Raw genomic sequence first — 13,872 nt, forward strand, 5'->3', positions numbered from 1 at the left:
AATCCTCAGCATAGCAGAGGAGCAGCAGAAAGGAAAAGCTGCTGAGAAGTTGACCTGCGGTGCGGGATCGCGGCTGATTTGTTGCAGATATTGCGTTTTTTTGCGGTGGAAAAGTAGAGATTCCGCTGCAAAAAACACAATTAAAAAAAAAATAAAATCTTATACTTGCGCAGAGCTCAGTGCTTTATCATCCAGACCTGTCTCCTGTGATGACGTTTCAACCCATGTGACCGCTGCAGCCAATCACAGGCCGATCGCAGGCTGCAGCCAATCGCAGGCTGCAGCCAATCACAGGCCGATCGCAGGCTGCAGCCAATCACAGGCCAATCGCAGGCTGCAGCCAATCACAGGCCAATCGCAGGCTGCAGCCAATCACAGGCCAATCGCAGGCTGCAGCCAATCACAGGCTGCAGCCAATCACAGGCCAATCGCAGGCTGCAGCCAATCACAGGCCAATCGCAGGCTGCAGCCAATCACAGGCCCATCGCAGGCTGCAGCCCATCGCAGGCTGCAGCCCATCGCAGGCTGCAGCCAATCACATGGGCTGAAACGCCATCCAAGGGCTTCAGAACGTAGGCGGGACGCATCGCCATGGTAAGTGTCCATTTTTATAGTGCAGGATTTCCATAGCGGACATGCTTTGGTGCGGTTTTTCGGCCGGTATTCCCTGCGGCGACCAGGACGGATACGCGGTGTGCTTTTATGCAGAGTATCCATCCTGTGTGAACATCGCCTTACAGCCCGGCTCTCGTCATAGTGACACGTTCTTCTATAGTCCGTCCATGCCGGCTTCCTAGGATGACGTTTCATCCCATGTGACTGCTGCAGCCAATCACAACTTGCACCATCCAAAGAATCCGGACTACAGACAGAGGGACGTGTCGCCATGACAACAGCCTGGGGTAAGTAGAGATTTTTTTCTCTAGCACACTTTTCCACTGCGAAGATTCTGCCCGAAAAACTGCAGGACAGTTTGGTACGGTTTCCCGGGCGGAATTTGCTGCAGATTCTAGGTTGAACACGCAGCGTATCCGACGGGTGGGAACCCGGCCTAAGGACTACAGACCCCAATGCTGTTAGGAGCCCCCCCCATGTGTCACTAATAACGAGGACAGACAATACTGCACCTTGGTTTCCTGCAGCTCTTTATTTTTTGCTTCAATAATCTGTTCGAAATCTCGGTGACTATGATTCAGATCTTCCATAAGCAGCGAGTGCTGTGAAGAGATTAAGGAATTTTAGATCAAGGATCCAAAAGCAAAACTTGAAAGACCCCTAATGTACAATATTACTATAGAGTCCAGAGCGCTCTAAAAAGGGGTTGTCCGGGCACAGCCTGGTTTTTCTATACAGATTACCGATCTACAGCAGAGACCATCAATATAGGATGAGTGGTGGTCCGACACCCAGACCCCACACCGGATGTCTCCAGTCACAGTATAGCGGCCGAGCTGCAGTAACGCTCCTATACAAGTGAACAGGAGCAGAGTTGCAGGTCTGCAGCACGGCCGCTATACACAGGAGCAGAGTTGCAGGTCTGCAGCACGGCCGCTATACACAGGAGCAGAGTTGCAGGCCTGCAGCACGGCCGCTATACACAGGAGCAAAGTTGCAGGTCTGCAGCACGGCCGCTATACACAGGAGCAAAGTTGCAGGTCTGCAGCACGGCCGCTATACACAGGAGCAAAGTTGCAGGTCTGCAACACGGCCGCTATACACAGGAGCAGAGTTGCAGGTCTGCAGCACGGCCGCTATACACAGGAGCAGAGTTGCAGGTCTGCAGCACGGCCGCTATACACAGGAGCAGAGTTGCAGGTCTGCAGCACGGCCGCTATACACAGGAGCAGAGTTGCAGGTCTGCAGCACGGCCGCTATACACAGGAGCAGAGTTGCAGGTCTGCAGCACGGCCGCTATACACAGGAGCAGAGTTGCAGGTCTGCAGCACGGCCGCTATACACAGGAGCAGAGTTGCAGGTCTGCAGCACGGCCGCTATACACAGGAGCAGAGTTGCAGGTCTGCAGCACGGCCGCTATACACAGGAGCAGAGTTGCAGGTCTGCAGCACGGCCGCTATACACAGGAGCAGAGTTGCAGGTCTGCAGCACGGCCGCTATACACAGGAGCAGAGTTACAGGTCTGCAGCACGGCCACTATACACAGGAGCAGAGTTGCAGGTCTGCAGCACGGCCGCTATACACAGGAGCAGAGTTGCAGGTCTGCAGCACGGCCGCTATACACAGGAGCAGAGTTACAGGTCTGCAGCACGGCCACTATACACAGGAGCAGAGTTGCAGGTCTGCAGCACGGCCACTATACACAGGAGCAGAGTTGCAGGTCTGCAGCACGGCCGCTATACACAGGAGCAGAGTTGCAGGTCTGCAGCACGGCCACTATACACAGGAGCAGAGTTGCAGGTCTGCAGCACGGCCGCTATACACAGGAGCAGAGTTGCAGGTCTGCAGCACGGCCGCTATACACAGGAGCAGAGTTACAGGTCTGCAGCACGGCCACTATACACAGAAGCAGAGTTGCAGGTCTGCAGCACGGCCGCTATACACAGGAGCAGAGTTGCAGGTCTGCAGCACGGCCGCTATACACAGGAGCAGAGTTGCAGGTCTGCAGCACGGCCGCTATACACAGGAGCAGAGTTGCAGGTCTGCAGCACGGCCGCTATACACAGGAGCAGAGTTACAGGTCTGCAGCACGGCCACTATACACAGGAGCAGAGTTGCAGGTCTGCAGCACGGCCGCTATACACAGGAGCAGAGTTGCAGGTCTGCAGCACGGCCGCTATACACAGGAGCAGAGTTACAGGTCTGCAGCACGGCCACTATACACAGGAGCAGAGTTGCAGGTCTGCAGCACGGCCACTATACACAGGAGCAGAGTTGCAGGTCTGCAGCACGGCCGCTATACACAGGAGCAGAGTTGCAGGTCTGCAGCACGGCCACTATACACAGGAGCAGAGTTGCAGGTCTGCAGCACGGCCGCTATACACAGGAGCAGAGTTGCAGGTCTGCAGCACGGCCGCTATACACAGGAGCAGAGTTACAGGTCTGCAGCACGGCCACTATACACAGAAGCAGAGTTGCAGGTCTGCAGCACGGCCGCTATACACAGTGTACGGAGCAGTCTGCTTCCAGCACTGAACACTGCATAACATCCGCTGCTCGGGGGCCGGCAGAACAGCTGATCAGCGCAGGTTCTGGGTGTCGGACCCCCACCGATCACATACTGATGACCTATCCTGTGGAAACTGGTCTGTGCCCGGACAACCCCTTTAATATTACTGCGCCCTCATACAATATCACTATAGAGCACCATCTTCTAGTATCACAGCCCTCATAGAATATCACAGTCCCCAAGTTTGAATCCACCCTTTAAGTTACTGTGGTATTTATTGCAAAAGACAAAAGACCCCAGAGATGGCCGGTCGCCTCCTGAACCCGTCCTGTTCCTTTCACATCCTCACAAGCCAAAGAAATTATTAAAGCAGCTCCTTCTCCGACCTTTCACATGTAACCGGCTTCACTTTCTACGTTATATCTTCTCTCTAATAACAGATCTGCATCACCTCTTTAAGTGCTTGTGTCATCTGCTCCTTCAGACGCTCCTCTTCTGCCTGCGACGAACCCCCCTGTGATCAGAAAGAGACAACGTTACCCTGAGTACAAAGGGATAGGCCTGGGGGGAAAGGAGGAAAGAATTGGCTTATATGCAGACGATATTGTCCTTCTTATGTCTCAACCCAAGGAGAAGCTTCCCGTGGCGATCACTGCTTTAGAATTATTTGGGAAGTTCTCAGGACTTCATATTAACTGGACCAAATCGTTTTTTATGCCCCTGCAGGGAATGGGATGGCCAGACATCGTACAGGGTCTACGAGTGGTCTCTTCATTTAAATACCTTGGTATCATTATAAATCGGGACCATAGAAATGATCATGATACTAATATCGTACCACTGCTGGATTATGTAAGGGGCAAGTTCAGGGTCTGGAGTCCTCTCCCCCTGGCTGTAACTGGCAGGATCAACCTCATTAAAATGGTCATCCTCCCCAAATGCCTGTATGTCCTCGAACACGCAGCGACACCGGTGTACAAAACCTTCTTCAAGCAGATACATGCCTTATTCCCAACATTCATCTGGGGTGCCAATAGGTCGAAACTCAGTCTCACAACTTTGCAACGGCCCAAAACACAGGGGGGAGCTGCCTTGCCGGATCTCTTTCTGTACTATCTAGCGGGGCAATTACGATATTTAAAAGCATGGGTAAATGACACGACACTGACAAGTAGAGAACGGTACCTGGCGGTTCACCTGCAAATACCTACCCTTTGGCCAGAATTGGAAGGGCCCATGAATGCACTCAAGAATGTACTACCTGTTCATAGGGTGGCTTCCCAGGTATGGTCAGCAGCAAAGGGCATTTACGGGTACACTGACGTGCAGACAGACATGCCATTATGGTCAAACCCACTCCTGACCCAGGTATCAGAGGACCTGGCTCCAGTATATTGGACTCAATATGGGACACACAATATAGGGGATGTATATGAGGGAAACAGTCTCAAGTCCTTTACACAGCTGCAGTCGGAGTTTACACTGCCCAGGACTGCCTTCTATAGGTACTTGCAATTGCGCCATGCTCTCAGGGCCCAGTTCCCGGCCCCAGATACGGCATTCTCACAATTTCCACTGATAGGGAGTATTTAGATCCCAAGGACCCAGAGGGTTATTATCTGCCATATACACATCCCTCATATCGGCCAAAGTCAGCATACCACTACCGGTAAAGGAGAAATGGAGAGCAGATACCCGACCTCACTGAGGAGGACTGGGAGGAGATCCTATCCTCCCCGCTCTATGTGTCCCCAGCGGCCAATAACAGGATGATACAACTATCCATGATACATCAGAGCTACCTCACTCCTGTTAGGCTACAAAAAATGGGTAGATATCCGAGCACGGAGTGTCACAGGTGTCTGTTTCCCAGGGCCGACTTCTGGCACATGATCTGGGCATGTCCATTTATTTCCTCTTTCTGGGATGAGGTACTCGGGGTAGCAGCTGGAATTCTGCATATCCCAGTCCCGGCAACTCCGCAGATTTGTTTGTTCGGAATTCTCCAAGACGAATGTTGGCCGCATTACATTAAAATATTCCTTCGGGAAATACTGTTTATGGCAAGGAAGGCTATTGCTCTTGGGAGGACGCGGGTCCATCCATCCAAGGTGAATAAGTGGAAATCACTTGTGAATTCGATCATCCCCTATGAACGGATAATGTATAAGCAGAGAGGATGCCTTGATAAATTCTATAAAATATGGGAGGCATGAGGTGAATCAGCGGAGACTCGGTATACCCCGCACAGACATCACGACATCCGCAGATCGCTGACACTTCGTTAAAGGGTAATGACTCCATCGCTCCTGTCACCGTGCTGGGCTCAGTACGTCATCCAGGAGGGATATATTATTTGTCTGCACACGTGTATGTATTCTTCTTAAATATGTCAAATTGAAATGCTTTGTAATGTGCTCATCTCTGCTTTCCTTTTTGTATACAGTGTAAGATGTCAATGCATTTGTACTAGATGTTTTCAATAAAACGAGTTAAAAAAAAGAGACAACGTTTCTGTGATGCCAAATACTGGAGAACCCCCCCCCATTCCGCAGCACTGCCCGGTCACATAGCAGCAGAGGTGGCGGCCTAACAGTCAGCTGGGAGCAGTGCGGCACGGTGACGTTTGATGAGTGATCACAGTTTAGACTCCCAGTAGTTTCCCGGTGTCTGTAGAACAACTGGCGCAGCCAAGAAACCAAAGTGTCGCGGTCAAATGCAACTTTAGTGTGATCAGACGTTACAGTCACATTAAGGGGGTTCTATATTAGTAGAAAGGCGTTTTTAAACCAGGAACAGCGCCCCTCCTATCAATGGGCTGTTTGGTATTGCAGCTCAGTCACTTTTTTTTATAGCTCCTATACATCTAAAATAAGAGGTGAAGCCCCCCTGTAAATAGTACGGCGGCCGGATTAGACTACACAGGGTTTGTTTGTGTTCTGTTACACATAGGACAGCTCTGTGCACAAGGGGATTTATTCATTTTAAAGGGACCCCGTCAGCAGACCGCATGAAGTGCCAAGCTCAGGGTGAAGGGTCTGCTGGGCGGTTCCTCTACCGCTTCTCTCCACCCAGTTTTTCCTATTCCACTCCACAAATATTTTTTTCCCTGTTTCCCACTACATTATATGGTACAATAAATGGTGCGAAGAAAATCTACAACCCGTCCTGCAAGAAACAAGCCCTCATATGGCAATATTGACGGGAAAATAAAAAAGTTACGGCTTTTGGAAGGCGGGGAGGAAAATACAAAAGTGAAAATCTGAAAAATGGCTGCGGCAGGAAGGGGTTAAAAAAATGTCATCTTTTCCGACATACTTCATTTAGTAAATATTTACATTTCCCATGAAATAATTGAATGAAGCGCCTTCTCTCAGGCCCCGTGCACACGAAAGTGCTTTTGCGGCCGCAATTCCCCCGAAAATCCACGGGAGAATTGCGGCCTGATTCATTCTTATGGAGCCCGGACCGCAGGAAGAACGGACAAGCCTTATTACAGCCGTGTTCTGCGGTCCGGGCTCATTGATAATAATGGCCGCGGTCAGGTGCATGGCCCGCGATTTGTGGGCAGCTCACGCATGACAGTCCGTTGCCGGCCGACCCGAAAATCACAGCCGTGCACATGGCTACGGTCGTGTGCATGAGGCCTTAGAGCTCTGCATAGTCCAGTTCCTCTGTTATTCCTGCTGGAAAAGTATGAATAAATTGACGACTGGGTGTTAGAATGCCCTTGTGCGGACAGTGTCCATCTCATCTGTGTAGAGACGCACCCTATTAACAAGTGGAATAGTAATGCCCAATTGTAGGATTAGTTATACATTTTCAGGAGGTGTAGCAGAGGAACAGCAGATTTACTAAAATGTCACGGACATATCAGGAGTGGTGACAAGTTCTCTTTAACAATGGATGCAAGTAATAAAAATGCAGTGTTTTTTTAGTAGGACATGGTTGGGTGTAATGAGGGCACGTGTCGCTGTGTCGCGCTGCATGAACATGCTGACAGTTTCCCTTTCAGCGTCTGCACCGGGTTCTCCTACTCGTACCTGGTTTCCTTGTTCCTCTTGAAGGATGATCTTCAGTTCGTTGACCCTCTGGAGATGCTCCTCGCGTTTATTGCTCAGCTCTTTCTGAAGGTCCTGGAGCTCCTGTTTGCTGCCTGTAGATCCGCTCTGCTGTGGGCTCTTCAGCTTCTCCTGGACCTGAACATTTAGGTTCCTAAGTTCCACAATAGACTGCCTCATTTTGGTCAAATGGAAGGTGCTATGAGACGGTGTTTGAGTGGCGGCCATCGAGTCACCATCCATGGAGCTGTCCAGCTCCAGCGCTGCCGCCGCCTCCGCCTTCACAGTGGGCTGTTTGGACATCTCCGTCTTGTGTGATCTGGTTGGTTCATTGGTGTCTCTTAAGACGCGGTGGATTTTAGCCTTGGACATGCTGGAGGTGCCCTCTGTCCCGGAGGCCTCGGAGTCCTCACAGTTAAGTTTACGTTTGGTTCTGGTTGACTTGCTCTTCCCCGGCAGCGGACGAGTAAGCTGCGGTCGGATCTGTTCTAGGTTTTCCTGCACCAGCTCGTATTCAAACTCTGCTTTCTCCGTGTTGGGTAGAGGCACGCCGAGCTGGACGCTGCTCTCTTTGGTCAGGACGTAAGGTTTCCGAGGCTCCAGCTTCTCTTTATTGAGCCAAACTCCATTGAGGCTCTACAAGACAAAAAAAACAAAAGAAAAATAAAAACCACCTAATAGTTCCAAGTATTGACTTTTAAACCGAGTTGTGGTTATTAATGCTGCGCACGGTACACAACGCAGGATAAAGGGGGTCCATATCAATTCACATAAAAGGCATCATGTGACCATCACACATGACCTCCGGCTCCGTACTCTATTACTATGGCGGCAATGAGGTCATGTGAGTCTATACAGACAGCAGGATATGACGACCTTTACCTGCAATAAGTTGTTCTTAAATCTGATACAGCACTTATCTGACTTATATACAGGGGCTGTGGAAAGACGATGCCTTTAACTCATTGAGATCCATTACAAAACATCAGTTATATCCATCATGGACCCTCTAAAAACAGAATCAATGACCCAGTGTGAACAGTGCATTACTTATCCAGTACTGATCCTGAGTTACATCCTGTTTTATACTCCAGAGCTGCACTCACTATTCTGCTGGTGGAGTCACTGTGTACATACATTACATTACTTATCCTGTACTGATCCTGAGTTACATCCTGTATTATACTCCAGAGCTGCACTCACTATTCTGCTGGTGGAGTCACTGTGTACATACATTACATTACTTATCCTGTACTGATCCTGAGTTACATCCTGTATTATACTCCAGATCTGCACTCACTATTCTGCTGGTGGAGTCACTGTGTACATACATTACATTACTTATCCTGTACTGATCCTGAGTTACATCCTGTTTTATACTCCAGAGCTGCACTCACTATTCTGCTGGTGGAGTCACTGTGTACAAACATTACATTACTTATCCTGTACCCATCCTGAGTTACATCCTGTATTATACTCCAGAGCTGCACTCACTATTCTGCTGGTGGAGTCACTGTGTACATACATTATATTACTTATCCTGTACTGATCCTGAGTTATATCCTGTATTATACTCCAGAGCTGCACTCACTATTCTGCTGGTGGAGTCACTGTGTACATACATTACATTACTTATCCTGTACTGATTCTGAGTTATATCCTGTATTATACTCCAGAGCTGCACTCACTATTCTGCTGGTGGAGTCACTGTGTACATACATTACATTACTTATCCTGTACTGATCCTGAGTTACATCCTGTATTATACTCCAGAGCTGCACTCACTATTCTGCTGGTAGAGTCACTGTGTACATACATTACTTCTCCTGTACTGATCCTGAGTTACATCCTGTATTATACTCCAGAGCTGCACTCACTATTCTGCTGGTGCAGTCACTGTGTACATACATTACATTACTTATCCTGTACTGATCCTGAGTTACATCCTGTATTATACTCCAGAGCTGCACTCACTATTCTGCTGGTGCAGTCACTGTGTACATACATTACATTACTTATCCTGTACTGATCCTGAGTTATATCCTGTATTATACTCCAGAGCTGCACTCACTATTCTGCTGGTGGAGTCACTGTGTACATACATTACATTACTTATCCTGTACTGATCCTGAGTTACATCCTGTATTATACTTCAGAGCTGTACTCACTATTCTGCTGGTGGAGTCACTGTGTACATACATTACATTACTTATCCTGTACTGATCCTGAGTTACATCCTGTATTATACTCCAGAGCTGCACTCACTATTCTACTGGTGGAGTCACTATGTACATACATTACATTACTTATCCTGTACTGATCCTGAGTTATATCCTGTATTATACTCCAGAGCTGCACTCACTATTCTGCTGGTGGAGTTACTGTGTACATACATTACTTATCCTGTACTGATCCTGAGTTATATCCTGTATTATACTCCAGAGCTGTCCTCACTATTCTGCTGGTGGAGTCACTGTGTACATACATTACATTACTTATCCTGTACTGATCCTGAGTTACATCCTGTATTATACTCCAGAGCTGCACTCACTATTCTACTGGTGGAGTCACTATGTACATACATTACATTACTTATCCTGTACTGATCCTGAGTTATATCCTGTATTATACTCCAGAGCTGCACTCACTATTCTACTGGTGGAGTCACTATGTACATACATTACATTACTTATCCTGTACTGATCCTGAGTTATATCCTGTATTATACTCCAGAGCTGCACTCACTATTCTGCTGGTGGAGTCACTGTGTACATGACATTACATTACTTATCCTGTACTGATCCTGAGTTACATCCTGTATTATACTTCAGAGCTGTACTCACTATTCTGCTGGTGGAGTCACTGTGTACATACATTACATTACTTATCCTGTACTGATCCTGAGTTACATCCTGTATTATACTTCAGAGCTGTACTCACTATTCTGCTGGTGGAGTCACTGTGTACATACATTACATTACTTATCCTGTACTGATCCTGAGTTACATCCTGTATTATACTCCAGAGCTGCACTCACTATTCTACTGGTGGAGTCACTATGTACATACATTACATTACTTATCCTGTACTGATCCTGAGTTATATCCTGTATTATACTCCAGAGCTGCACTCACTATTCTGCTGGTGGAGTTACTGTGTACATACATTACTTATCCTGTACTGATCCTGAGTTATATCCTGTATTCTACTGCAGAGCTGCACTCACTATTCTGCTGGTGGAGTCACTGTGTACATACATTACATTACTTATCCTGTACTGATCCTGAGTTATATCCTGTATTATACTCCAGAGCTGCACTCACTATTCTGCTGGTGGAGTTACTGTGTACATACATTACCTATCCTGTACTGATCCTGAGTTATATCCTGTATTCTACTGCAGAGCTGCACTCACTATTCTGCTGGTGGAGTCACTGTGTACATACTAGGGCTGGGCGATAAATCTAATTCATTTGATTAATTCGGCCTCAAGGGCACTGACGATTCAGTTTTTTTTAACAGAATTGTTGAATGGATTCTTCAGTGGCGCCGTGCTGCAGGAGGAAGCTCTGCCCGCCGCCTCATCACTGCCCGTTCGGTCTCTGCTTCCCTATGGAAATGCTGTTTTGTAGTGGAACAAAATGATACAGTACGGAACAGCAGTTGTGTGGGGGAACAGAGACTCCTAGTATATAGCCACACCGCTGTGTAGATACTACCCCTCTATACAGATCGTATCCCCCTCCTTGTAAATCGCAAAACCCACCCTCCCTTCTTGTAGATAGCGCCACTGTAGCTCCCACTAGATCTGTATCCTGGTCAAAGTGTCGCAACCTCTGGCCGGGGATTCAGCCCCTAGCGACAGTGACTGCTATCTACAAGAAGGATAGGTGGGTGCTGCGATCTAAAAGTGGTGCTGTGATCTACAAGGGGGATGGGGGTGCGATCTACAAGGAAAGATCAGGAGAGTCAGAGATCAGCGGCGGAAAAGTTACACATTTTGTTAGTGCTCAGGATGCAGGACTTTGTACCCCTCTGCTGCCCCCTGCTGGTCCAGTGTATGCGTAGATCATGATCTGCTCTCGTGAATTATGATCACGTTTACAGCAGTGCTGGGCATGAAGGGAGACAAGATGCCAGGGCAGTCGTTCTGCACAGCGCTGATCAGAAGGGGCAGCGGGGTCATTGATACGGTCATAACATTTCCAAATAACACAAATAAGAAAACGGACCATGAAGACCGCGCGGTGTCTCAGTGGTTAGCACTTTGACGTTCGGGCCCTGGATTCGGCATGGAGTTTGCATGTTCTCCGTGGGTTTCCTCTACTTTCCTCCCGCACTCCAAAAAACATACAGAAAGGGCATTTTGATTGTGAGCTCGACTGATAACGGTGCAGCGCTGCGGAATAGGTTGGCGATAGAGAAGCAATAAATATAATAATAGGATACCTGGCGCCATCTAGTGTCACACTGGGGGACACACAAAATTGGGTTTCCAGGACTATCATTGAGGCCTAGTCTTAGGGACTTTTACTATCCTGGTACTGCAGCTCATCTTATCAAACATTGCCCCTTCATTGTGCTCATCAGTGGGGGTCCCGGAGGTCACAACCCACCGATAAACAACTGATGACCAAATGGACAATCATTTTTATTTGAGTGGGAAATAGGCCGGGTGTGACAGCTTTACGGTGTCTCGGTTGCCGTCCGGGCACCATTACCTACACCTGGGTCAGCGGACTATTGCAGACGTGTTCACGCTCCAGGTTATTAACGTTCTTCACTATGTTAATAAAGGGTAAGTTCACACGCAGCAGATTTGTTGAAGACATTTCTGCGCCTCTTCTATACATATGAATGTGACTTGAAAGAAATCGCTGCAGAAAGAATAACACGGATAAACGACTCACGTTGTTGTCGCTGACAGTCCATTGACCCTCGGCGTTCTGCCGGAAGACACAGTGTGTGCGGGAGATCATGAGGGGCACAGGGTGGAGACCAGCTGGTACGTGACGCCAAGACCTCGCCCCAAGGAAACCTGGAGGAAAGGAGACACGAAGTGCTGAAAACGAGGCAGCACCGCGAGGACATCAGGAGGGGGAGGTGATATTACAGGTATAGTATATATATATATCAGGAGGGGGGAGGTGATATTACAGGTATAGTATATATATATATATATCAGGAGGGGGGAGGTGATATTACAGGTATAGTATATATATATATATCAGGAGGGGGAGGTGATATTACAGGTATAGTATATATATATATATCAGGAGGGGGAGGTGATATACAGGTATAGTATATATATATATATCAGGAGGGGTGAGGTGATATTACAGGTATAGTATATATATATATATATCAGGAGGGGGAGGTGATATTACAGGTATAGTATATATATATATATACAGGAGGGGGAGGTGATATTACAGGTATAGTATATATATATATATCAGGAGGGGAGGTGATATTACAGGTATAGTATATATATATATCAGAGGGGGGAGGTGATATTACAGGTATAGTATATATATATATCAGGAGGGGGGAGGTGATATTACAGGTATAGTATATATATATATATCAGGAGGGGGGAGGTGATATTACAGGTATAGTATATATATATATATATCAGGAGGGGGGAGGTGATATTACAGGTATAGTATATATATATATATCAGAGGGGGGAGGTGATATTACAGGTATAGTATATATATATATCAGGAGGGGGGGGGGATATTACAGGTATATATACAGGATAGTATATATATATATATCAGGAGGGGGAGGTGATATTACAGGTATAGTATATATATATATATCAGGAGGGGGAGGTGATATACAGGTATAGTATATATATATATATCAGGAGGGGGGAGGTGATATTACAGGTATAGTATATATATATATATATCAGGAGGGGGGAGGTGATATTACAGGTATAGTATATATATATATATATATCAGGAGGGGGAGGTGATATTACAGGTATAGTATATATATATATATATCAGGAGGGGGAGGTGATATTACAGGTATAGTATATATATATATCAGGAGGGGGAGGTGATATTACAGGTATAGTATATTATATATATATATCAGGAGGGGGAGGTGATATTACAGGTATAGTATATATATATATATCAGGAGGGGGAGGTGATATTACAGGTATAGTATATATATATATATTTCAGGAGGGGGAGGTGATATTACAGGTATAGTATATATATATATATCAGGAGGGGGAGGTGATATTACAGGTATAGTATATATATATATCAGGAGGGGGAGGTGATATTACAGGTATAGTATATATATATATATATCAGGAGGGGGAGGTGATATTACAGGTATAGTATATATATATATATCAGGAGGGGGAGGTGATATTACAGGTATAGTATATAATATATATCAGGAGGGGGAGGTGATATTACAGGTATAATATATATATATATATCAGGAGGGGGAGGTGATATTACAGGTATAGTATATATATATATATCAGGAGGGGGAGGTGATATTACAGGTATAGTATATATATATATCAGGAGGGGGAGGTGATATTACAGGTATAGTATATATATATTATATATCAGGAGGGGGAGGTGATATTCCAGGTATAGTATATATATATATATCTCAGAGGGCGTATATAACCCCCTCCTGATATATAACGCA

At 46.8% G+C, this 13,872-nt stretch overlaps 1 protein-coding gene across 1 annotated transcript in view; it reads right to left on the reverse strand.

Moving 5' to 3' along the window:
• RNF8 (ring finger protein 8) overlaps window positions 1–13,872 on the reverse strand; it is a 28,209-nt gene that overhangs the window by 6,387 nt on the left and 7,950 nt on the right. The window contains 5 exon segments of the mRNA XM_075863514.1: window positions 1,128–1,217; window positions 3,576–3,638; window positions 7,168–7,821; window positions 12,096–12,166; window positions 12,169–12,223. Of these exon segments, the coding sequence (XP_075719629.1) occupies window positions 1,128–1,217; window positions 3,576–3,638; window positions 7,168–7,821; window positions 12,096–12,166; window positions 12,169–12,223 (933 nt within the window).

This window comes from Rhinoderma darwinii, chromosome 4 (genome assembly GCF_050947455.1).
Source record: "Rhinoderma darwinii isolate aRhiDar2 chromosome 4, aRhiDar2.hap1, whole genome shotgun sequence".
In the NCBI taxonomy this organism is placed as follows: domain Eukaryota; kingdom Metazoa; phylum Chordata; class Amphibia; order Anura; family Rhinodermatidae; genus Rhinoderma; species Rhinoderma darwinii.